The sequence below is a fragment of the Calliopsis andreniformis genome, chromosome 12 (assembly GCF_051401765.1).
Source record: "Calliopsis andreniformis isolate RMS-2024a chromosome 12, iyCalAndr_principal, whole genome shotgun sequence".
Classification (NCBI taxonomy): Eukaryota; Metazoa; Arthropoda; class Insecta; order Hymenoptera; family Andrenidae; genus Calliopsis; species Calliopsis andreniformis.
In genome coordinates this window covers 1,137,193-1,163,465 of record NC_135073.1, presented here as the reverse complement: position 1 = coordinate 1,163,465, position 26,273 = coordinate 1,137,193, and the positions used below count along the sequence as shown (strand labels likewise).

The following is a 26,273-nucleotide window of genomic DNA, read 5'->3' as shown; positions in this document are numbered from 1 at the left end:
ATGGTTTTCGCACGTATGTTAAAATTTCGTGTTTTTTACATACCTACTCAATCTTTATTATTGTACAGGTATGCGTTTTATAGATAAATCACAATGTACATGGTATATAAAATTTGATTATGACCTATATCAATGAAATCGAAATCTATTCTTTGTGTAATAGTAGATAGGATGAATCGGTGACAATTCGTAGTAAATTTCTGGTTTATATTGCAATTAATATTATAATTGGTTTAGTTACTGACGCATAAAGATATTCTAAAGATCAATAATACTTCACAATACGAAACAACAAATTTTGTGAAATACATAGGTACAGGATTGGTCATCGTTCGTTATTTCATGTCGAATCTAACCTAACATGATATTTATACACTTTAAATAATATCCCCTGCACTATTAAACATTCTAGATTTAAACCATATTTAAAACTATTATATTGACCATTTAAAAGATGTAACTAAAACTGTACATATTACTTTTTCACTTGAAGAAACATCTTTTTGATTAATTTAGGTATAGATTACAAAGGAAAAACGGGTGAAAACTAAGTAAAATTAATATTTTATACTTAATTTAAAAGTCTATTATTTCATAATGTTGTTTGATGTGTATGTGTATGTGTATGGTTAGTATTTATAATGGCATCCATGCTCCAAAATGATAAAATAGTATATACAAATATTACTACTGTGAAGAAAAGATTCAAAATCATTTTATTCTTGTTGTTTTATTGCAGTAATGTATTATGTAAACTCTTTTATTCTGGAATATTCTAAATAGAAATTAAATAGTTTTTCATTCTTCATAGTATTGTATTGGTTATGATAAAAGTGGATAAGCTAAATATGTAGACACTGATATCGAATACTATATTGTGTGCTATGTTTGTAAATCAAATTTTATTTCCTCATATCACACATATTACATACTTGTAATTACGTGATTATTGTTCTACATATGGCAAATGAGTTAAAATAATACATAACATTGTAATATTTCATAAACTGGATATACCAGAAGTATTAATTACATAATTTTAATATCTTTGACAAATATTTTTTCATATCTTTATTCATCGAATTCAGTATCATAGCAAATTTCATTACCTAAAAAATAATTTATATCATAAGTTTAATTCATTATTATAGATAGAGCAAATGATTTAATTATGTATTAAATGAAACAAACACTTCTATAGTTGGGTCAACGAGACAAATCAACAGATGTAAACAAATGCATAGGCTTAACGTGGCAGAGCTGGACTAAATTTAGACTTTCTAGATCCCTGTATGAGTATCAGGAAATTAATATTTAACACGTTTTTTAAAAGGTGAAGATCTAATACTTTCCCATTTGTAATCAAAATTTGAACAAGTTGGAATGAAAGCACACAGCAGAGATAGAAAGACAAACATAGACTGAATTGGCTCATGAAAATTTGACTGTTTATTTTAGTATTTTCCCTGATTCGTCCCTGAATATATCACTTAAATGTCATTTAATAATTACATGAAAATTTTGTTTTTCTTTGCTGACTAGTCTCATTGACCCTAATATGTATTATATGTAACTGTTATTCTGTGTTACCTTTCATGCAACATCATATTTATATCGTACATCAGTTGGAAGATGGTATTCATTATATGTCACATAATTTAGCTATAAGTTACATGGAATTATTTTAAAAACATAAATTTATTGTTTGTTATAATTATTATTTTTCAGATGTAAATGTTCTGACATAAAAGTATCTATAACCAATATGCCTGTACATAGTTACATTGAAAAGCAATACAATGATATTGTTAAATCTTCAAATGATAAACAATTCTATAGAGGTTTATTGCTTTCTAATAAAATGAAAGTTTTACTGATTAGTGACCCAGAAACTGATAAAAGTGCAGCATCTTTAGATGTCAACGTTGGTAAAATCAATCAGCATATTTATAAAATTTCATTATTTTACTATATTACAAATACTTTACAATATTATTTAAAAGTTTTTTGTCTTTTAAATCTTTCAATTTATTGTATTAACATATGATATTATTTATAGGTTTTTTAAACGATCCAGATGATTTACCAGGTTTAGCACATTTCTGTGAGCACATGCTATTCCTAGGAACACAAAAATATCCTCAAGAAAATGAATATAATATGTATTTATCACAAAATAGTGGTAGCTTTAATGCAGTAACACATGTCGATCATACTACTTATTTTTTTGATGTACATCCAGAAAAGTTGGAGGGTGCATTAGATCGGTTTGCACAATTTTTTATCGCACCATTATTTACGGAGGCTTTAACTGAACTAGAATTAAATGCTATTCATTTGGAACATGAAAAAAATACAGTAATTGATACATGGCGGTTGGATCAGCTAGAAAAATCATCTGCAGATCCTAAACATCCTTTTTCAAAATTTGGTACAGGAAATAGAGAAACACTAGAAATAATACCAAAACAGAAAGGAATAAATGTACGAGAAGAATTAATTAAATTTTATGAAACTTTTTATTCTTCCAATCTTATGTCATTGTGTGTCCTTGGAAAGGGTGGGTAAAATATTTGATCTGTTATATTAAAATTGAGTATAATTATAAACAATATTTATTGTACATAGAAAATTGTTTCATACAATAATATTCTACATATAGAAAGTTTAGATGAACTGGAGAAAATTGTAGTAGAATTATTTTCTCAAGTAAAAAACAAAGATGTTGATTTACCTATTTGGCCGTATCATCCTTTTAAAGAAGAACACTTTAAAACAAAGTGGTATGTTGTTCCCATAAAAGACATAAGGAGTTTGAATATAGTATTTCCCCTACCAGATTTGCAAGCATTCTATAAATCCTCGGTAATACTTATTTTCACCTATCGATGTATCATTGTTATACTTGATTATTTAGGAAATATACTTATCGTTTGTTTATTTTTTCCAGCCCGCATATTATGTGTCATATTTATTAGGACACGAAGGGAAAGGATCATTATTGTCTGCTTTGAAAGCAAAAGGATGGTGTAATTCACTTGTATCAGGCAACCAATCAGGAGCGAGAGGTTTCAGTTTCTTTAATGTTATTGTAGATTTGACAGAAGAAGGTATTCAGCATGTTGATGATATTGTTCTCCTAATTTTCCAGTACATTAATATGTTAAAAAAGCATGGACCAGTTGAATGGATTTACAACGTACGTATAATTATTTTCTACTATAAATATAACAATTTTTATGAAATTTTGTAGATTTGTAGAGTACACAGTAAAAAAGTTAAAGTAAGGAACATATTCTTTTTAGTTACTGGAATATAAGCCTAATGAATGAAAATATTATTTAAACTTACACAAATAAGATATCTTATAAGCGTGTATCAGAAAATGTGAAACAGTTTTGAAAGGCAGATTGTAGACAAAGCAATGAAAAAGTTCATGTAAACATACGTTCGAAATACTTACAAGGAAACATCTCGAAGTGTAAATGTCCAATTTTAATGAAACTTGGCATGTTTGTAGATTAGACAAAAATATTAGACACGTATTTTTTTTGTATCTGCCGATATCCATGTTAAAGGGGTGAAAATTACCTCAAAGTTGGGAGTGGAAAACATATTTGGCTTAATATCTCGAAAACTACTGCATTTAGCGAAATAATGTAAATGGGCCGATTGCATATCTTTCAATGACATATACACCTATATTTTTGTATAGTTTTTGAAAATATCAATTTGCTTAAAAATATATTAAGAAATAGTATATTTTTGTTGTTTTTCGTAATTAAATGTTGATCAATCTTTTTACAAATTTGTATGTGAATACTATGAACCAAAACATAAAATACGGATAAAATAGTTTTGAATTTTTATAGTATAAAAAAAGTAATAACAATCCTAATTAGATTACATTTTGTGCGAAATTGTGTCCTGAAATAAGTGGCTTTATGAAAAACATACATCTGCATAATGCTTTTATCGTTATATTGTAATATATATTGTTTATCGTTCACTAAACGTATAAATAATAGCACCATTAGTGAATCTTCGCATTGTCTTGCACTCGTTGTAAATAGTTTGTAGAATTCAATATCGCCTAGATGAAAATATGATAATATGTAAATAATTATTTACGAGAAATGATTTATAAACCATCTTCCCCTACTATATTTTCATCTATGCGAAAGTCACCGACACTGAACCCAGAAAACTGTTTGCATCGAGTGCAAGACGTTGCGAGTTATTTCAGGGCTCAATTTCGCACAAAATGTAATCTAATTAGGATTGTTATTATTTTGTTTATAATACAAAAATTCAAAACTATTTTATCCGTATTTTGTGTTTTGGTTCATAGTATTCACATACAAATTTGTAAAAAGATTGGTCAACGTTTAGTTACGAAAAACAACAAAAATATGCTACTTCTTAATATATTTTGAAGCAAATTGATATTTTCAGAAACTATGCAAGAAATATAAGTATATTCGTCGTTGAAAGATATGCAATTGCCCCGTTTACATTATTTCGCCAAACGCAATAGTTTTCGAGATATTAAGCCAAATATGTTTTCCACTTCTAACTTTGGGGTAGTTTTCACTCCTTTAACATGGATATCGTCAGATACAAAAAATACGTGTTTAATATTTTTGGCTAATCTACAAACATGCCAAGTTTCATTAAAATTGGACATTTACATTTCAGAATGTTCCCTCGTTAATTTTTTAGTTATAAGCTATTTCATATTTTGTACAGTGTGGTACTTTGTTTGAGTCCATGACTGTGTGTCACTCATTCAAAAGGCCGAGATATCTCTGGGCCTACTAGGAGGATGATAGAGAAAATAGCACACACAGTGCAGGCAAGAAACAGGCCAGCGTTTTACGTCATACAAAATAATATGTTACTATAAAACTGTGCGTTTCCAGGCACGCGGAATCTACGTATATAGAACCTACTTTGCAAAAATGTCCCACATTTTCTGATACACTGTACATGTAAATGGAGTTAGAAAAAGATGGAGTATGTGTCGCAAAAAATTTACTTTTCAGAACTATCAATATTTCCGTTACAAGAAATTGAGCTACTTCTATTTTGAACTCGTACTGAGATATCATCCATTAATTATATGATCCATCTATCAATTGTATTATATACTCCACTATTGAAAAATATCTTTATTTTTTCGTCATATTAAAGGAAAGTAGTGAACTTTAAATATATAAAAATATATACAACCCAGAAAATAAGTCTGTTACGATTTTGAAATCTAGAAAACTAACAAAATATTTTAACATATTCACAAATAATTAAGTCTGGGTTAGGCATTTATCCTAGAGTAATCAATTAAAGTACTTTGTGTTTGTTTTTGAGGTATTTATGTTTAAAAAATCAGTTATATTTAACTTTCGGAACTAGTAATCGTTGGAGTAGTAATATAATAAAGCGCGTAAAACGTAAATCTCTAAATGTAAAAATAACTGTGTCGATTTCCATAAAGTTTCTACTTTTATCTTCTAACAATATTTTAAGTATTTGTTGCATCTTCTCGTTATAGATTATTTTTGTTCCTCTTTCTGACATACATTTATTACTGCATACAGATGTGGATGACATTTATTGTAAAAACTATACAAATAGTACAATTTATTACACTCTGTAAATTTTGCGAATGTAATGAATTTATACTTATACTTTTCAGACTTTATATGTGTTAAAAGCAAGAAGTTAGTAAAAAAAAGTGTAAATCACTTTTAAAACATCCCCAAAGTTGCTCAATTTCAAGAACAATGTAATTTTATTGCTAAAATTTTTAATTGAATTTGTAATAGATATAGTCTAGACAGGATACAAACATCGAATTTACTCGTTACAGACATTGATTATACGAAAATGTCAACGTAAAATTTACACAAAATTTCCCGTTCTGATATGCTTAATGTGTATAGAGGAGGTTTTATCAACAATAGTTTTGTTTTTATAAGAAGTTGAATGACAAACGGAGAGCAGATGATTCTATATGAAAAACTAAGTGAAGAATGTAGAATAAATCTTTTTAATATTGTGCTTCGGTTTCGAGAAAATTGATTTTTAATTGAAGTCGAGGCATTTAAGGGCATTTAAGGGGTAAATGGAAAGAAGGGACTGTTCCTAACTTACAGTAGAAAACAGATCGCGAATTTTCCTCTTATCCCGTGTACCCTTCTGGTACCCAAAACTGTACTTTTATAGGGTGGTACTCGACCAAAATTCAAATTTAATTTCCTCGAAAAGGAAGCATGATATCAAAATTTTATTCCATATTTTTTTTATCGTACCTTTGCTTCAAAAGTGACACAATTCAGAAAACGTTTACATATAACATATAAGGCATATTTTCGTAAACGTTCTTTTTTGAGATGTGTAACTTTTGAAGCGAGGGTACGATACATCCTGAAACATTAAATTTTTTAATTATACGTTATTTGTTACGGCGTGTAAAGCACTAGCCCATAATTCCTAAAAAAAGAGTAAAAACATTAAACACTTTCGGAGGATAGATTGCAAATACAAAAGACAATGAAAAAAGTTTAAGTACGCATACGACCGAAAACGCTTAGTAGTTTTCCAATTACATGCTACTTTCTATTGTCTAAAATGCTGGCCTATTACTTGTTTGTACAGTGTGCTATCCCCTTTAAAGTTCTACTGTGCTTAAAAATATTCCGGCCTTTTAAATAAATGGGGCATCGTCATGGATCTTAAAGAGGTATTCCACCCATTTAGTGCTAATTGCTATAGATTACTTATGTATCGTTACTCTACAAATCTGTAAAATTTTATCAAAATGTGCAGAGAATATTTCGGAAATATTTCTCATCTATTATAAATTATTTTAGCAATATTACATGCAATAAATCATGCAATCAATGTAGGTTATATTTTTTAATATAGTTAAATTGAAATTAGTATTGAAATATGATCAAAAACAGTATTGAAATATGATCAAAGAACAAGGTTAAACTGTGAATGTTTCTACGGGTGGAATCGTTGTCATATTTCTCTTATATCTCTGAAGTAATTAGGTGTAAAAACAAACTTTAAATTGATCAAGTATGTATTTTTGAATGTAGAATCAATCTGGTAAACAGTTTTTGGAAACATCTATTTGTTAAAAAGATATCCTTGAAATTATTCGTACCAGGTTAGTTCTACATGAAACATGGATAAACTATGAACACAATTACATTCTTTATAATTTAAAAATTCGAAGTTCCAAAATATTCGTGTTTTGTGATTTGGCCTAATACTAGCCTCATATAAATTTTTGAAAAAGTGGATTAACATTTTTATCCTTAAGATGATAAAAAATATATCATTTTCCAGAATATTTTTAAAAACCGTTTACATCAATGGATTTGACGTTTAAAAGTACATAATCAACTAATTTAATGTTTTTTCAACATCTAATGGCTTCCGAGACATTATACGAAGTATGATTTCGGCCACAATTTTGAGGGCGGGTTTGACCTCCTTAACGTGAATTGAGCCGATATATAAAGAAAGACATGTTGAATATTTTTAACTACTCTACAAACCTGTCGAAGTTTATCAAACTTGGAAATTATTACTTCGGGTTGTTCTCTTGTAAAACCTTGTGGAGGTTGCGCAGGAGAATGTTCTTGACGACATTTGTCAAGATTAAGATCATTCGAGTTACTTCCTCTACAGGGTGCGGCATAAATTAGTCCCCACGATTTTTCAGCCCCTTCGGATTGTCTGACAGAAAAGTGTTTCTTATCAAAGTTAATCAGTATTTAGTAATTACATATTTAGAATAAGGGCCTCCTCACCGATTTCTTTGAAACTTTTTTATATCATGTATCTTGATACATTATATCATGTATCTTGATACATTCAAAAAATTTTGAAAATTATGATGGCAGGCCGAGGATAGGTAGCAAAAAGGGGGTTTGAGTTGGGTTAGAGCTAGGGCCAGTGAAAGAGATGTTTCGAGTTGGTTAGAGCTAAGAGCCAGGAAAAGAGATATTTCGAGTTGGTTAGAGCTAGGACCGGTAAAAGAGATACTTTGAGTTGAGTTAGAACTAGGGCCACGAAAAAATTCGAATTCTGTCGCGCGAGAATGATTCTCGAAACTCGAAATATCTCTTTTCCTGGTCCTAGCTCTAACCAACTCGAAACATATCTTTTACTGGCCCCTAGCTATAACCCAGCTCAAATCCCCTTTTTGCTACCTACCCTCGGCCTGCCACTATAATTTTCAAGCATATAAAAATTTTTTTCTCGAAAACGAGAAGAGAGCGACAATTATTTCATTTAGAAAAATTAATCCACGTATCAAGATACATGATATAAAAAAGTTTCAAAGAAATCGGTGAGGAGGTCCTTATTCTAAATAATTACCCAGTATTTAAGCAACAAAAAATTCAGTTTTTTAAATTTAAAAAAAAATTGATTTTTACCAACAAATCAAGGTTGCCGTCATATCTTTAAATGAAATTGAATATCTTTAATTTTGTAATATTGTAAGTGACGTCGAAATGAATTCAACGATCTGCTATACGATGACTTTCAGATAACCTTGAAAGAAAATATCGCCATAAATTGGTTGCCAGAATATTTGAAATAATTCGACAATACCTAATAGCAACGTCTCGCATTTTGAGATAAACAAATGAATGTAAGCATTGTGAATGCTCATTTGTTCAGGTGTTGTCCGTTTGTGTCGCAGATCTTAAATTTTTCGAGACATGAACTTCCTACATTGTTACAAGAAATTCCAGAAAACATCAACGAAGATATATATTTCCAACAGGATGGCTGTTCAGCTCATAATGTTGAACGGAAGCATGAAGCTCATAATACTAAAAACCTATTTGACTATAGTTTTTGGAGATCGATGGATCAGAACATATGGTCCAAGTCGATGGCCAGCTCGCTCGACTGATATAACCCCTTTAAATTTTTATCTTTGGAGATATTTATTGTGTATGAAAGACCTGTGGATAGTATTGAAAATCTTAAAGAACCCATAATTAACGCGTGTAGAAATGTAAAAAGAAGTTCTCTAATGGAAGCTACACATAAGACTTCGTTACAAAGAGCAGAACTTTGCATTACAAAAGATGGGATGCAGTTCGAAAATTTAATTTAATTACTAATTAATTACATATACATTTTTAACATTTGTGTTTTCAATTTGGCTCCAAATAAATTTGTTTTTTCTTTTTTTTTGTGAGCCAGGTTCTGAAGCAATGTTTACGTTCATTTGTTTACCTCAAAATGCAAGGCATTGCTATTATGTATTGTCTAATTATTTCAAATATTCTGGCAACCGATTTATGGCGATATTTTCTTTTAAGGTTATTTGAATTCGTTTCAACGTCGCCCACAATATTATGAAGTTAAACTCATTAACTAGTTATACGTTTGCTTGCTGTTTGCATACTTATATATAATACAACTATCAGCAGCACACAGAGGTCAGAAAAACAAGACGAGCTACTGCTTACGATATTGTATTTGTCACGACTGACAATGAGGTTCCAGGAATCGAGTTTTTAAAAAAAAATATTATCGACAACGCGAGAATATTACAATCGGAAGAATTATTTTACAAACGAGCACGAGAGTTACGTGTAGAGACGAATGTATGCGAATGAATCCGCTGCTACTGATGCCGTCCTATACAGGGTGTAACAAAAATGTCGCAGTTCCTTAAAAGGGGTGATTCAGGGGGTGATTTGAAACAACTTTTTCCTTAGCGAAAATGTAAGATGAGGCTTCGTTAACGAGTTATTAATGAAAAACACCGGCCAATGAGAGCGCGAGTTTGCCGTTCGAGCGACTGCGGTAGCGTTGGGTACGCGCTGGGCGCTACGGTTGTACTCCGAACAAGAAAGTCGACATGCGTCGAAGGAAATAACATTAGTGTGAAAATATTTGCATAACGTATAAACGAAAAAGCAATGCAACAAAAGAAATGAACGGAGAATTGGAGAATTAACGTTGAAGATAGAAACGTTGAAAGTAGTCTGCGTTAGATTTAAAAAATAATAATCATTAATGAATTAAATGCAATTCATCTGTAGTTTGTAAATCTGTGTCACTGGGTCACTGTACCGATACTGGTCATCGACCTCTGGAATGGTTTATGGCAGGGTAGAATTTTTCCAAAGAAGCTCCTTGTACCCCCCACGTAGTTTAAGCACCTCAGACCTTCTTTGTTCGGACACTCCGAGATCATGTCTCCTTCGAAACCAAAGCAATAAAGCCATAAATTACCTAAACGCGTGCCCTAGCATAAACCATTTCGACAGTCGATGACCAGGATCGGTACAGTCACCCAGTGACACAGGTTTACAAACTACAGGTGAAGTTTGTTCTCTTCTTCCTTTATTTTTCGTTGTATTGCTTTTTCGTTTATACGTTATGCGAATAAGAGATTTACATATTCGTATTTTTACGTTGCACGTAGTTTTCCTCGATTTTAAGTAATTATTCACTTCAAGTGATAAACAAAAAAAGGACTCGGTGTTATTTATTATGTCGCTTTCAGTTTTCATACTAATTGTTGCGACTTATTTTTGAGATAGCGAGGACAACGAACGTAGTCAATAGCTTTTGTCTTTTAGGCTTTATTTGACGGCGGCAGAATGATTAAACGAAAAGGCGCCTTTTTACTACACATAAATCTTGCGAACATAACATGTTTAATTTTTACGCTCTTTGCACGTCTTTCTTGCCACCGACACGTTTTGCGCGCACATGCGGCTTGCATCCTTCGAACGCTTACCCAAGAACGGAAGTCAGGGTTCTTTTTTTTTTTCGTTACGCCCGACTTCGGTCGAACCTTTCGGCGCGCAATATGAACTTAAGATTAACTTAAAAATAATTAACTCTCAACACTAATGCTATTTTCTTCGATGTATGACGACTTTCTTGTTCGGAGTACAACTGTAGCATCTAGCGCGCGTACCCAACGCTACCGCGGTCGCTCGGGCGGCAAACTCGCGCTCTCATTGGCCGGTGTTTTTCGTTAATAACTCGTTAACGAAGCCTCATCTTACATTTTCGCTAAGGAAAAAGTTGTTTCAAATCACCCCCTAAATCACCCCTTTTAAGGAACTGCGACATTTTTGTTACACCCTGTATACCATGGTTGTTTATGCATTTGGAGAAAATAGCTGTGCGTTGGAAGTGTTTACCAAATTCCTGCATTCTTGGATGTCATATACTCAATAATCAGATATCAAGAGAAATCAGAAAAATTGGGTGCGTTATTGCTATCTAACTATAATTATCTCTATCTAACTAATAATATTGTTACGTACATCACTTTTATTTATTATATATCTTTATAGTACACACATTATTTAGTACATAATTGAAAATAACATTTACATTTGCTCCTAAATTTACACATGCTTTTGTAGCGCTTACGTGCAGAAGCTCTAAACAAATACTTCAGTGCCTACTCAAGCTTTGTAAAAATAACATCACGCTTGAAACATATCAAAATGTTAAAAACAGAAGAAATTTCTTATCGAATTCACCATTTAATTGTTTCGGACTGCCGTAATAAATTCAAAGGTCAGAAAATAAGGTTTGTTATTATTGTCGGGGCATTGTAACGAACAACGATAACGAACAACACCCGAAAATCAGAATAAAAAATGTAATAATTGAATATTTACTTCAATTTGCCGTACCAATAACGGCGAATATTACACTACGCAGAAATGATGCAGCGTTTTTGTATACAAGAAATGGAATAATTGTATATTGCTATACAATGCTGAATTCACAACAAAAAGCTCTTTATTTATCTGAAATAAAAATATTTTTTGTCAGAAAAAGGGAAGGGGGGAATTGAATTTTTATAAACAATTCGTTTTTTTTAAATTTTTTTAAAGCCATTTTATAGGTCTTGAAAAACAGTAAAACTTTTGTATGAAACATTTTTTTATAGTGCTTATACTTTGCGAGCTATAAGCACCGAAAGGAAACGGGCGATTTGGACTAAAGAGGTAGTTTCTCCTTTAAAAGTGCGTATGGGCAGCTACTTTGTACGGCAAAATTCTTAGGTAGGACCATAGAATAATTGTACAAAGTTTCATTAAAATCGGCGATTACCACTTCCCAAACTTCCCTTGTCAGACACATGCCACAGGAATCGCGCGTGGCGCATTGGGGCGACACTTGTATTAATAAATTTCCACATCACCCAGGAGGTACTATTGTTGATGCGTTTTCTTTTGTTTATTTTTTTCGCGATTTTCCGAACTATTAACGCGAGATAGTGGAATGGGTCCAAATATTATTAGTTTCGGAGTTATGAGATGCGTGTTTCCAAAAGTATGAAACTATTCCAGAAGCATGAGACAATATTCAGACACTACGTTTCATGAAAGGTGGATTGGACGAGGGGAGTGTATGAATAACTCGGAAATTAATGATATTTGGACCCATTTTTAAAACTTTTTTACTTATTTTGATGAGTACTAGTTTGGCACCAACTTTCAACATTCTGTATAGCTAACGTGTTAGCTAATGGAAGAACCAGCGGGCTGAATCGAGAAGTACAAATTAGGAAAAAGTTCGAAAGACCTAACCAACAATCAGAGTATTTTATAATCTTATAGATGCATTAAAGGGTAGAGATAAAGCGGAAAAGTTTCAATACATTTTGTTGTATTTTTCCTATAATTTAACTATTATAAAGTTTTAAAAATCTAAGATGTTTGTAGGAAACGAATCTGGAATTTTTGAAGCTTTATAAATACTAATATTATTAGGTACTAATTGTAAGTGTCAAGACTTTTTTAGTGCATTTGTAATATTACGTATTAATTTTAATGTGTAAAAATTAACGTATAAGTCTATAATGCCTTATTAACTTTAAGGCATTATTAGTGCAAAATGGAAGTAAATCGGACATTATGTCGAATATTTTGTCTTCTATTTGAACTCCCCTACCACACTTTGAAAGATTTCAATTTATGCTTGTAACATCTTGTATACCTTTCTAATGCTTATATTAATTCATAATTAAAGAAAAATTAAATTTTAATGTACGTTTATCGTTTTTAATTTAAATGCAAAATGCACGAATATATAATAGACAACCTTGTAAAAAAATAAAAAATAAAAGTGGACTTTTTAATTACATATAAATATGTAGATATTTCTGTTACTAAAGTACGAGATTTTCAGTTTATTATTTTTCTGGGAGTTAGTCTTCATAAATTTTATTCATTATGTTTAATCACCATTTTTGTTGTGTTTTATATGACGTAAATCTACTATAATATTGACTATGTTTTATACAATATATGATGATTTATTACATGTTATTGTATATTGTTATACAATCAAATATAAAGTATCATTTTTTAATGACATTAATATTTTTGTAATTGTTGAAGCTTATTAATTTTACTCTGCTCAAATATATATCTATAAATCAGATTGCTAAAATAATTTTTCTATATAGATGCATATATTTACTCAAAAAGTTATTATACTATGCATTATTAAAATTATTAAAGGAATATGCAGACATTGCGGATATGAATTTCCGATTCAAAGAAAAATCTTCACCCTCCAATTATGTGTCTTATCTAGTACAAAAGGTACAATGTTATCCAATGGAAGACGTCTTAATAGCAGAGAATCTGTATTTGTCGTGGGAACCAGATTTGATTAATTGGGTGATAAGTCAATTGATACCAGATAATATAAGAATTAATGTAATTGGAAAATTATTTGAAGATATAGCTAATGAAACGGAAAAGTGGTATGGCACTAAGTATAAAAAAGAAAAAATACCAGAAAATATAATAAATATGTGGTGCAATGCTGGTTATAGCTCAGATCTTAAATTACCAGAAAAAAATGAATTTATACCAGAAAAATTTGATATAAAGTCAGCAGAAAATGTAAGTACAGATTTAGAGTTATATAAGGCCACCATTTATACATAAAAATAAATTGGAATTTTTCATTATATCCATTAGATAACTAAATTTCCAACAATTATTGAAGATACTCCATTATTAAGATTATGGTTTAAACAAGATGATGAGTTCCTTGTACCTAAAGTTAATTTGTCTATAGAGTTTGTCAGGTAAAAGAAAATAAGTATTACATATTTTAATGTAAAATACTATATATGTAATGTAAGTACTTATGCTGTGTATTCATTATACTTATAGTCCACTGGCATATATGGACCCCGTCAATGCTAATTTAAACTATATATTTGTACAATTGTTTCGCGATGCTTTAAATGAATATACATATGCTGCTAACCTTGCTGGCCTTAGGTGGGAAGTTGGAAATAGTGTATATGGAATAACAGTAAGTATAAATGCCATTGATAGATTTTATTCTTGATAGTAAAGTTTACATGTTTCATTTATGATTAAACATTATTTTTCAGATAGGAATTAGCGGTTATGACAATAAACAACATGTTTTACTGAATAAAACTCTGGATAAACTGGTTACTTTTCAAATTGATTCAAAAAGATTTGAAATTTTCAAAGAAAGTGTATGTTATTAATTTTTGTATTACGTTATGAACAAGGTATAGAATAGACCATTGTCCAATGTTAATTTTTATCATGACTCAAAGATTTTTTAAACTTCTTAAAAAGTTTAATAGTAACTGCAAATGTGTTGGTTTAATCCTTAGAAAATCATGTTTGAAACTATTTGGAACAAAGCTGTGCAGGCATATCTGTATAAGTAATACGTTTCTAGATTGTTGGTTACAATATATTTGCTTTTTCATTTGTTGATTACACTATTGTTTTCATTGGTTTTCAGTTGGTTATATAGAATTTTTTTAGATGGTGTGAATTTTTTAAAAAACACATCTTGGAGGTCCAGAAACATTAGGGTTGTTAAAACAAATAGGAATAGACCGTATCTTAATGAAAATATCAATTTCTGTGTTTTATTATTAAAACTTTATGAAAGTGTGATGTATAGAATGTTTCAAAATTATATATCACGACTATCAAAGCGGAATTATTCTACAGCTCTAGGGCGGTGGAGATTTTTAAAAGAAAATTACCGAGAAATTGATTTCGGTCTTGAAATTCAAAGTTAAGTTTTCTTCTATAACATATTTCAAAATCATTGAAATCGTCGAAGCTATCCGTTTTTTGAATGTTTTTGATAGTTGAGATTTTAGCTGGGTTGTTGCTTGAAATGATATGAAACAACACTTCTCTGGACTTTATATGCACACATATATATTCACACAAATATACGAAATATACGAAACAAGAAGAAATTAAACTTATACACATAAAAAATTTAACAGTGACAACTGATCAATCCAAATTTTGACTTTACTTTTACTTTTACTTTTACTTTTACTGTTTGTGACGGCGATCTCGACGCAACTCCCTAATTGGTAAGAACAAAGGATTTCTCAAGTCTCCCTTTCTTTGTTTCCCCATTCTCCTCACACACATTATTCATAAACATATGATATTTTTCTGAACGAAATTACCGACGTTTATTCTCAACAATTACCCCAGCACGTACTACCCAGTACTAACTGTACATCCAACGTGCATCTACATATCACAGAATTGTAATCACACACGCAACATCCACTACAGTACACAGTTCTGGTGAATGTAACATTATTTGTACTGTTCAGAGCTGGCTAACTTGCATCTGGAAAATATGCGGGTCTAATTAATTACGGTGGATAGGTCTGATCTCACATTGACTTCCGTTTGAAGCGGTCACAACTGCTGAAGAAACGCGAAGTTAATTGTTGCAAGCGAGGAACTTCCCTTGTCCCTGTGCCGTCCGGGATGCAAATTTAGCACTTCAGCTTTAAACAGTATGTGCTTTGTGTGTCGATCTACTGATCCTATGGTGTCGAGAAAAATCCCCTGAATTCGTCATGTGGCACGTAGATTATACATAGTATACTGCTGAAAAATATTTGCAAAATGAACCTTATGCTTGTTTGTCGGATATTCATTGTTAACGATATTATTTTGATCTTTATTGTTCAAAAACATGAACCTGAGTAATCCATTATTGTCTGCAGAGAATTTCGAAACCTCTAGACATCGAAATAAGACAGAAATAGAAAATGATGATTCTGTTTTTGGATTGTAAGGGGTAAGCAGGTTTAGTGTTATTTACTCGCGAATGGGAGAATTATGATGTGTGCATGTATGACAAGCAAATAACCAAAGTATTCTCATTCGCGTGAAGATACTTTTAAAGAAAGGTAGTAATAGCGGTAGTAGTGGTAGTGATGACTGTTTTTTTACGTAATTAGCAATAATTAAGCAAGAGTAATAAATTGAGTCAAAAAATAACAATAATCAAGTAACAGTTTAGCATAAGTAAATGACAATTTGTAAATATTCGGCCGGAAACTCTACTGGGGTTTTTGATTCTACGCAGGAAACACGGATGAGGAGCAAAGGGGATTGTAGTATGCATGGTTGCCAACTGGACCCTATGCGTAGAGGCGAGTAACGTTACTCACTCATCTGTACGAGTAGAGTCCAGCTGACAAGCATGGTACATGGTACCATGTGATGGCCTAAGCATTTGGTCTGAGATCCGACCGAACCTGTATCGCTTCAGGTGTAAGTTTACCACCTCTGAACAGTACATGCCTCATCAGTGTCATTTTCACCTCTTTGCTGGACAATGTTTTTTAAATAGTTTCTTACATGCCCAAAATTGGCTGATTGTTCGTAGCGGAAAAGAGACTCCGTCTCACGAACACTTTTTACTCAAGTACTTGACTCAAGACTCTACCGAATTTATTGATACAGTAAAATGTAATTGATATGATCATGATTCTGTCGTTTGTCAATTACTTACATGAGCACTAATTGTAAGTGTCTGCTAATTATTTATGGAGTTCCCTGAGTTGTCTGTGGGTTTCAATATGTAAGAAGAACTAGATCTTAGCAATCGAAAATATTAAATATGTACAATAAATCTTGTACACATTTAAGCTAATTTTGTTTTAAAAAAGGTCTAATTCTACATATGTTACTAGTAAAATTATTTTAGTTCAGAGAGACTGGGATTTTTCTACGTCAATCAGTCAGTTTAAAAATGATTAAATACGTCATCTTTATTATAATAGAAGACGATACGTTTTTAAATGTAAACCGTGATTAGTGGTCTACTCTATACTTCAATTATAAAATCTACAAAGTGTCCCCAAACATGCTCGACATTTTTAAAGGGTAGATTGTAGACATGAAGATAATGAAAAAAATTCATATGCCCAATGCCCTGAAACGCATTGTTTTTCAGTTATACATTATTTTGTATTGAGTATGGTGTGAATCTCTTCAAGATTAATGATAGTGTTCCACTCGTGTAAAAAACCAGGATATCCCTACTCCCCGGGTTTAGCAAGATCTTAATGGGGATAATACATCATACAGATAAGTATTGGGCTTACGTTTTATTTAATATAAAATGCCATATAACTAAAAAAAGTAAATATTTCCGAACATATATGCATATAAACTTCTTCATTATCTTCCTGCCTGGAGCTTATCCTCCAAAAATGTTCTACATTTTTATTATTTTTTACGCATACTGGGGCCAACATTTTACACAATACGAAATAGCGTATAAGTAAAAAAGTAAGCGCTTCCAAGCAAAGTACGCACAAACTTTTTTCATTGTCTTTGTGTCATGAATTCACCCACCAAAAATGTCCTGCATGTTTAGAAACAGTTTGTATAGTGCTGTTTCTGAAAGTAATTATAGCTTAAAATCATCTTCGATTACCGTTGAAATTGAGTAATCTATCCATCATTCTTTGTTGTTTCTCGTAGCAAGTAGGAGCAAATATGACAAAATCAGATTCGCTGTTACCACATCATTCGATGTTTGACGTCCTGATTGTACTGATCAAAATTGTTGACTTCTCGCTAGCATTTATTTTCTTTTTCGATTCGTCAGTCTCTCTCACTTGCTGCGACAACTATAAAGGAAGTAACGATAGCAAGTACTACAGGATAATCAGTTTAATTAGAAACCCTCTAATAGGTGTTGGAAGTATTTACAATGCTAATAGCATTTAAAATAAATGCTGTCTACACTTGGAGAGTTTCCAGATAATCTGATTACCCTAGGTATATGGCTGGTGAGTTAGCAAACGGTAGAAATCCTTACCTAATTGATTATAGTGAAATAAGTCAGCCTACTCGGCCATAATCATAGAATCAGGTCACGTGAACTTTCGTTATTTTCCGAATCAGTACCTGTAGCGGCAACAAAGGTGGAGTTTAATGCTATCCTAACAGCCAACTTGTCAATCATACTCAGTACATTTTTTTCCTTTCTTTTTTTTTTTTAATTATATTATATGTATCACTAATCTTTACATTGTTACTTATAGTATATTAGAAATGTGAAAAACTTCGCAGCAGAACAGCCATACAAGCTTACAGTTTATTATCTTACTGTTTTATTATCAGAGCAAATTTGGACGAAGGAAGAATTGCTAGCAGCAACTTCTTGTAAGTATGTACACAGTAATTAGTCTAATATTTTAAGTATTCTGAATACTTTATAAATTATTTTTAAAAAATGTATATTACAACTGCCTTTAAGATAAATATTTTCATTTAGATGTAACGGTTGAAAGACTCGAGCAGTATATATCACAATTTTTAAGCAAAATTCATATGGAATGTTTAATACACGGTAATATGACAATGACAGAAGCTATTGAAGTAGCTAAATTAATCGAATCAAAATTAACAAGTGCAAACCCTCACATAATACCACTTTTGCCGAGTCAATTAATATTATACCGCGAAATTAGATTAGAAGATGGTAAGTAAAATTAAACTTTATTTTTAAACTTAACGTTATTACAATTTCATAAGATGTATATTTTATACAAAATATCTTAAAAGAAACTTTTATACCGTCAGCACTATCCTCATATGTAACTTCTATGTACTTTTTACATTGCAACATACATAAGATGTTTCTAAGAAAAGGGTAGTATTCATAAGATAAATATTTAAAAAAGTATTCGTGTAAACTTACTTAGGTTTTTTAATACTGAAAGTTGTTATAAATAGTCTATGTTTGATATAGACAGTGCATTTTACGAGGTTTCGTGTCCACAGTCGAACTGTAGTACTGACTTAGAAATTCGAAGGTGTTTTTAGCGTCCTCTGCTCATAAATAACGATTAGTTGAAGAACTAGTCATTGAAGTAATGTTAGTTGGAAAAGAGATTGTAATGTTTGTAAATATGTGTGATTTATCCCTGGCAGGGATTGAAATAAGCAATCATTAGATTTTGGTAAGAGAATTGACCTTTGTGAGATTTTATGCTACAACTCAACTCGACCTTGCTTTTCGTAAAATATACGAATTCAGATAGGATGATCCTAGGATCATAGGATATCATATTTGGTATCATTTTCACCAGATAAACATAAGGAATTCATTTATACTGTTGTTAGGATCGCTCAAGGAGATCTAACGTAAGTTCGGGTTAGGTGAGAAGGCGGGTTGACCAAAAGAAATTGTACGATTTGAATTCCTTTTGTCTGTCTCAAAAGGGACAGACGTTTATAGAATTAATTTCAAAAATTGAACCAGGCGGGTTGAAGGGGGCTGACGTCCTTATCCTTGGCCGCCTGGTGTGGCGACTGGTCCGTTGACCATCCTAACGTCTCTGATGCCTAGAACAAAAATCGGCAGAACCGCGCCGTCTAAGTACGAATAGCTCACACTAGATACGTTTGACCCGTTTCCAGGCAACGAACCAGTCGTGCCTTGTGGGAGGGCGACGCGATTCCTCGCCGAATAACGCAAGGTAGTTTATTAGATTGTATTATCAACAGTTCTTTGCAGTGAAGAATTTGTCGGCTATCGAGCGTATAGAGAGGAGGTGGCCTCTTTTTTGCGCTCTGTCCTATTAAGCGGATTGCTTCGAATGAAGTTCAGTGAAAACTGTGCTTCGTAAGTCGGGAAAACCACGTTTACTAGCTGGGCTAGTTCTGGTGGTTTTAACGGCGGCCTATTTCCTCCAGTGTGCATCTATTCGTCACACGGGGGTTTTGTGGACACGGGAGTGGAGCGGTACGGTGGAGGAGTAACACTTGCCTCACGAGTATGTATCTTACGAGTGCACCCGCTACCAGTGATCATTCAAGGAGTGATCCCTGATGCTCCTACGCCGAATAGTAATCGCCGAAAAGTGTGGTTTTCCGGGCTTGCTATGAAAAACCACGTCTGTTTATCGCGCGATGTGCTTCGCCTGGGTCATGTGTGTCACCCAGAACGAAATAAGCAGATCGCTAGAAACAGAGAATGCAGCGTCTATAATTGATTTGGTAACCAAAGAGCGCTCGTTGAGTTGTACTGAATAGAACTCGCGTAAGCGCGAAACACTAATTAATCACTATGCAACGCGCACTACTTTCTAATTTCTCTGCCTTTGTTCTATTACATGTTTGTCGGAATCTCGGTACGCAGCATTTCCGTATCACGACCCTGATTGGCCCGCACGTTGTGGCGTGATTTCGCGGCCAATCCATCACGACGAAGATCAATAACGATCGATGATTGGTAGGAACCACTGTATGGTCCCCTTCGGGGTTCCTCCCACGGTCGTGATCCCGAGACGCAAGATCTCTAAGCCTACGGGTTTCCTCCGCCGCTATCTGTCAGCGATGCGGCACCTGTGACTGTGGCTTTACGCCTCCTTTTTGAGGACTTCTCTTGACTACATAGATGCGTGCCCTGCAATCGTGATGCAGTCCTCCCGTCGGCGTCCTCTCGTGATTCTACTCGATGGGCAAAGACAGTTTCTTCCTTGTCCTTAAAACATCACCTCACTCCCCGGGCGGGGTGATCCTGTAGCGGCGGGCACCTGAGCTGCTCATTATTCCGAAGACCCGCCGTGAGGTATCCTTTGTTAGCTTCGTTGCTGGATAGCCAGCTCTCTCTTGCTAATGGCTTCATCGCTGTCGTCAGGATATCCGTTGACGTTTGATTTTCGCACGTAGAAATAGATGTTAGTTTTGTATTATATTCCTGATAATGCGCACTAAAGGCCGCTTCTACCCCAGGAAAGATTCGGCTCTGTAACGTACACTGGTGCCACGTCACAATGTTCATGTAATTTATTCAATTTTAGCATTCTCCGCCATGAAATAAACTTGGTTTACAATTGTAAACTTATACGCATTCATCCCATCCATTCACATTCTCCGAAATTGGTCCAGTTCGCTTTCTTATTTTTCTCCTTTTCCTTTTTACAATGGCTAACCAATTTATCGTTTCTGTATTGTGCATTCCTACGACTACTTCTTCAGTTTTAATCACATTGCTGGTTTCAAGATACAATTCTCTATCCTCTCTATAATTTATTTATTTATACCTAATTCGAACATTGTTTTCCATAATAACTTTTTATTAATTTTATCGAAGGCCACTGTCAAGTCGATCAAGAAAATTGTCACTCTGCCTCCCTTTTTCTCCAGTTCGCGTTCCACGACATGATGCGGATATAGACATTGGCGATTGTACCTCTTTTCTTTCTAAACTAGGCATCTGTATCACGAAGTAGCTCCATTTTCTCAATTTCCTTCCTTAGCCTCTTATTCTAAATTTTCGCATAAATTTTATATGCCGCGTTTAATAGAGATATGCCCCTGTAATTCTCAGCCATCTCGGCCCCTTTTTTTATAGATAGGGACGATTGTAGCTTTCTTTCATGAATTCAGGAAGCCCTTGCTGTTCCATACGTCTTTAATTAACTCATAGAAACGCTTCTATATATTTCCATCACATTCTATCCTCCCTTCACACGATATACCATTCTCTTCAAATGCCGTTTTCTTCTTCAATTCCCACACGTGCTCTACAATTTTTTTCACTACTTATTATTTCCACATTGTTTTCTTCTTCAATACATTCTCCGTGCTCTCCTATATATTTTTCAATTGATCCGTCCAATATCGACATAAAATGATTCTTCCACTCTTACAACACTATATTATTTCTAATCTCTTGATTCCTTTTTATCCTTTTTTTAACAAACTTCCATACCTCTGCTTCTATCCTCGGTTGTTTAACTTCTTCCAGCACCATATCCCTTTTCTTCACTCTTTTCTCTCTTCACTACTTCATAAAAAATTCCTTTTTTTTGCAGATATGTTTCCCATACAGCATCTTTTATATGATTTTCTTACTTTTCGTTTTTCATTTTGACATTTCTTATTCCATTCTTCAAAGGGTCTAGCAGGATAAAGAGGTCAAAAGTGCCCCTGAGCCGATTTTTGTCAGGAATGTGGCATTCGATAGAGTATCAAAAAAAAAACATTCTCTGCCAATTTTCAACCCCTTATCTCAATCGAGGGGGAAAATTAAAAATACCAGTTTTTGGCCCATTTTCCCAATTTAACACAATGCGAAAATTCTGAAAAAATTCTATAACATGGATGTTATAGTCTAATAATTTATATTGAGAAGTTATTTGAATAAGTTTTTATTTGAATAAGAAATTATCCGTCATCTTCACATAATTTCATTTTATTCGTAATTCTTATTCGAAGATCCTATGAATAAAAATTTATTCGAAATGTTAATTCGAATAATGTCCAACTCTGATACAAGATGTGGGAGGAAACGTGATACGTACTACCGGGAAGGAGGTAATTCTATCATCTGTAGAAATATGTAAAGCGAACATAGGGAATCAAATTTTCTTATAAGACGCTTAGTTTTCGGAAAAATTGAATTTAAAAATTCGTCTAGTATATGTACACTTGACTATCTTTTTTATTAATAATTGTATTGTTTTACATTTACATTACAGAATAAATTGTTGAAAGTGCCATCCTTGTTGATGCATACAAATCCTTGTTACCGTATTCTGATGCTTTCATTTCTCGAATGTATAGCTGTTTATAGAGTTATACGAAAGAAAGTGTTCGCGGAAAGTACTCTAAATCTTCTGCAGTTAGAAGCAATAATACAGGCTTCATAGAAATTAATTCGGCCGAATTGCATTAGCACTTACTTTCCACCGAATTCTTGGAATGGGTGGGGATACAGTTTTCACATTTATCTAAAATATTGGATGTGCTATTACTATTTAGTGGTCTTGTGCAATATTTTAGACACTATAAAATAGCCTATGATTAGAATATATCTATTTTACATAATTTTAATAATTAAACAAAGATATACGTCAACTTTTCTTCGTCTGCTTGACATCCACAACCGTTCGTAAGAATACATTTTTCATTTTTCGTTATTACTTAAAAGTTTTAAAAACTATAAGTGATTTTTTAAAACAAATTATATAATTTGCATTTTCGTTTATTAGATTCCATAAAGCCATTATCATAAATCATCATTCATCATCAGTTCACAGTTAATAATCCATTTGTTCAGTCATGGAATACCTCTTTCCATTAGGGAATGACTCACCATTTGAGTTATTTTTATCAGACACTAGGGACAGTCTTGTCAAAATACACTTTCAAATATGCTGAATTTAAAAACATTAACTTATTTTTCATTTTTACAAGAAGAAAAATAATATTTTTGTTTTGTTCATCTTTTAGGTTGTCAGTTTTTATTTGAAGTAGAAAACAAATTACATAAAAGTTCATGTACAGATGTCTATTACCAAACTGGCCTGCGATCAACAGAATCAAATATGTTATTAGAACTTTTAGCACAGATTATTTCAGAACCATGTTTTAGTACTTTAAGAACTAAAGAACAATTAGGATACATTGTATCTAGTGGAATTCGCAAAACAAGTGGTACGCATGGTATAAGAATAATAGTTCAAAGTGATAGGCATCCTGAATACGTTGAAAAAAGGATCAATGCATTTTTGGATTCTATGGTGGTTAGTAATACAACTTGAAACATCATACAACAAATTTGATTTCATAATTTTTGTACAAAATTAATATAAATTCCTTTCAGAAACACATAACGTGTATGACGGATGAACAATTTAATAGACATAAAGAATCATTAGCAGCACGCCGCCTTGAAAAACCTAAAACGTTGACCACTCTGTCAGCTATTTTTTGGGGTGAAATATCATCCCAGCAATATAATTTTGATCGAGTGAATATTGAAGTTGCATATTTAAGAAGTATAACACAGTTACAAATACTGGAATTTTACAAGGTATGTAAAATTATGTATATCATTTTAACAAACGTTAAAATGTCCTGTTAACATATAACACATTTATCTCCATCTCCCCCTCCTTTCCTTGCATCCACACTTTCATTCTTTGTTTTTCCCCTTGAGAACAACAAAGACAGACATAAATACAAATATACATCAAACAGGCGCTCGTCTACATCGGGTCTAAACATAAACAAACTCATGTAAGTACAAGTCACGTATAACAAACAAAACAAACCGACGTATGCAAACGAAACATGTAATATAACTCAGGCTTCGGAATTAACTGCTCTTTTCGGCCGATTTTCGAAGGAGACGCCTCCTTTCTCCCTCGCACGTCACTTCTCTCCGCGGCGACCCTAGTACTCGAAAGGGCTCAGGCGCGTGCCACAAAAATCGTGCGTGGCGCATTTGGGCGACGACACTTATATCAATAGATTTCCACATCACCCATGAGGTATTATTGTTGATGCGTTTTTGTTTTGTCAGTGGTATCCCCTGACACGCGATTCTTGTGGCACGCGCCTGAAACCTTCCGAGCACTAGGGCCGCTGTGGAGAGAAGTGACGTGCGAGGGAGAAAGGAGGCGTCGCCTTCGAAAATCGGGCGAAAAGAGCAATTAATTCCGAAGCCTGATATAACTGATATATACAGTACTGTCCCACAAAACGGCCGAGTTAAGAAAAAAATATTTAAGCTTCATACGTTCTTCATGCATCCACTACAGACGCATTTTTCACTGCGGATCATAATAACGACATGACATAGACGTTTAAGATCAATTAAATTAAATTAACATGTATATTTTTTATAGGAAATGATTGAAAGTGACAAACAACACAAATTATCAGTGCATATAGTTTCTACAGTAAAAGATGGAGAATCAGTAGAAAAGAATTCAGCTAAAGTCGACGAAAATATCGAGTCATGCGATGTAGAAAACGTAATTAAGCATAAGAAGATTGATGATATCATATCGTTCAGGCTTAGTCAGTCTTTGTATCCATTATTAAAACCATTCAATGATATACCAAGAAAGGGAGCTCATTCTTCTAAATTATAAAGTATGTAAGATAATTGTAATTGTACTTTGGTTAAGCATTTATAAATTGTAATGTATACTAAATGAATAATTCTATGTTCTACTACAAAATACGCTACTTCTGTATTTTACGTACTTATTTTAATATGTTGACTACTATAGAAACCACAAAGTGGCTACCATAATAAACTTACAAATAACGTTATTAAAGATGATGTGGAATAATAACTGCATTATTAAATTATAAAACATTTTTATATTTAATAATATACATTAAAATAAATGAAAGAGTTCGAAACAATAACGCATCAATTAATGTGTTCATCTTAGCAATATATGAATATTATTTATTAATAATAGATAAACGAGCATGAATGCCCATGATGCAAAACTTGAACAAAATGAAATAAAATATACTGTTTAAAAACTTGTAAACATTGCGTATTATTATATATTCTGTTGATCATTTAAAATTGTGAAAAATTATGAAATTATATTTAAATATTTATCTTAAATAATCTTTTATTTCTTAACGTTATTCATTGTTATGCTATTTATATAGAAATACCTTGTGTCACACAGCACCGGATATTGGAAGTACGTTGTTGGAATATCACAAGTTTGCAGTAACCTTGCAGTATTGCTACAAGCTTGCTGTAATATTACAAGGCAAGATTGCATGGAGAATGTTTTAAAAACGTCGAAGGGGAGTCATCGAAACTACTCTAAAACCGTTCCTCAAGGAGTGGGAGAGCCCCTTGGCTAGGCCGCTTGCATATTTAAGATGCGATTCGGGCATTGCCAGGGCACCCGCGGGCACTCTTCTTGAGTATCACTGCTTTAGGCGAAAACGTTTCATGAAATTCTAAATGTATAACTATATGTTACAATTATTTTCTTGATGTATTCGTGTAATAAATAATTATTTTCACTTCGAAACAGCAACTTAATATTATCCCACAACCGACGGTGTTTGTGTCCAAAGTTTGGACTTCAAACTTCCAAACAGACCCAGCCTCAAACGGACTGC

The 26,273-nt window shown here is 32.7% G+C and overlaps 1 protein-coding gene across 4 annotated transcripts; it reads left to right on the top strand.

The window, feature by feature from the left end:
* Ide (Insulin degrading metalloproteinase) lies at positions 1-26,182 on the top strand. Of its 4 annotated transcripts, none has more exons than XM_076388977.1 (15): positions 1-68; positions 1,729-1,928; positions 2,060-2,560; positions 2,663-2,865; positions 2,951-3,199; positions 13,545-13,934; positions 14,013-14,122; positions 14,211-14,355; positions 14,438-14,548; positions 18,413-18,533; positions 18,646-18,852; positions 23,616-23,908; positions 23,989-24,198; positions 25,016-25,265; positions 25,826-26,182. In XM_076388977.1, the coding sequence occupies exons 1-14, from the start codon at positions 1-3 to the stop codon at positions 25,262-25,264; spliced, it is 3,057 nt and encodes a 1,018-aa protein (XP_076245092.1). In that variant the 3' UTR covers position 25,265; positions 25,826-26,182. The 4 variants fall into 4 exon arrangements, with proteins under 4 accessions (XP_076245092.1, XP_076245091.1, XP_076245093.1 ...); XM_076388976.1 differs by having other exon boundaries at positions 25,806-26,182; XM_076388978.1 differs by lacking the exon at positions 1-68 and adding an exon at positions 176-313 and having other exon boundaries at positions 25,806-26,182.
* The last annotated feature ends 91 nt before the right edge of the window (positions 26,183-26,273 follow it).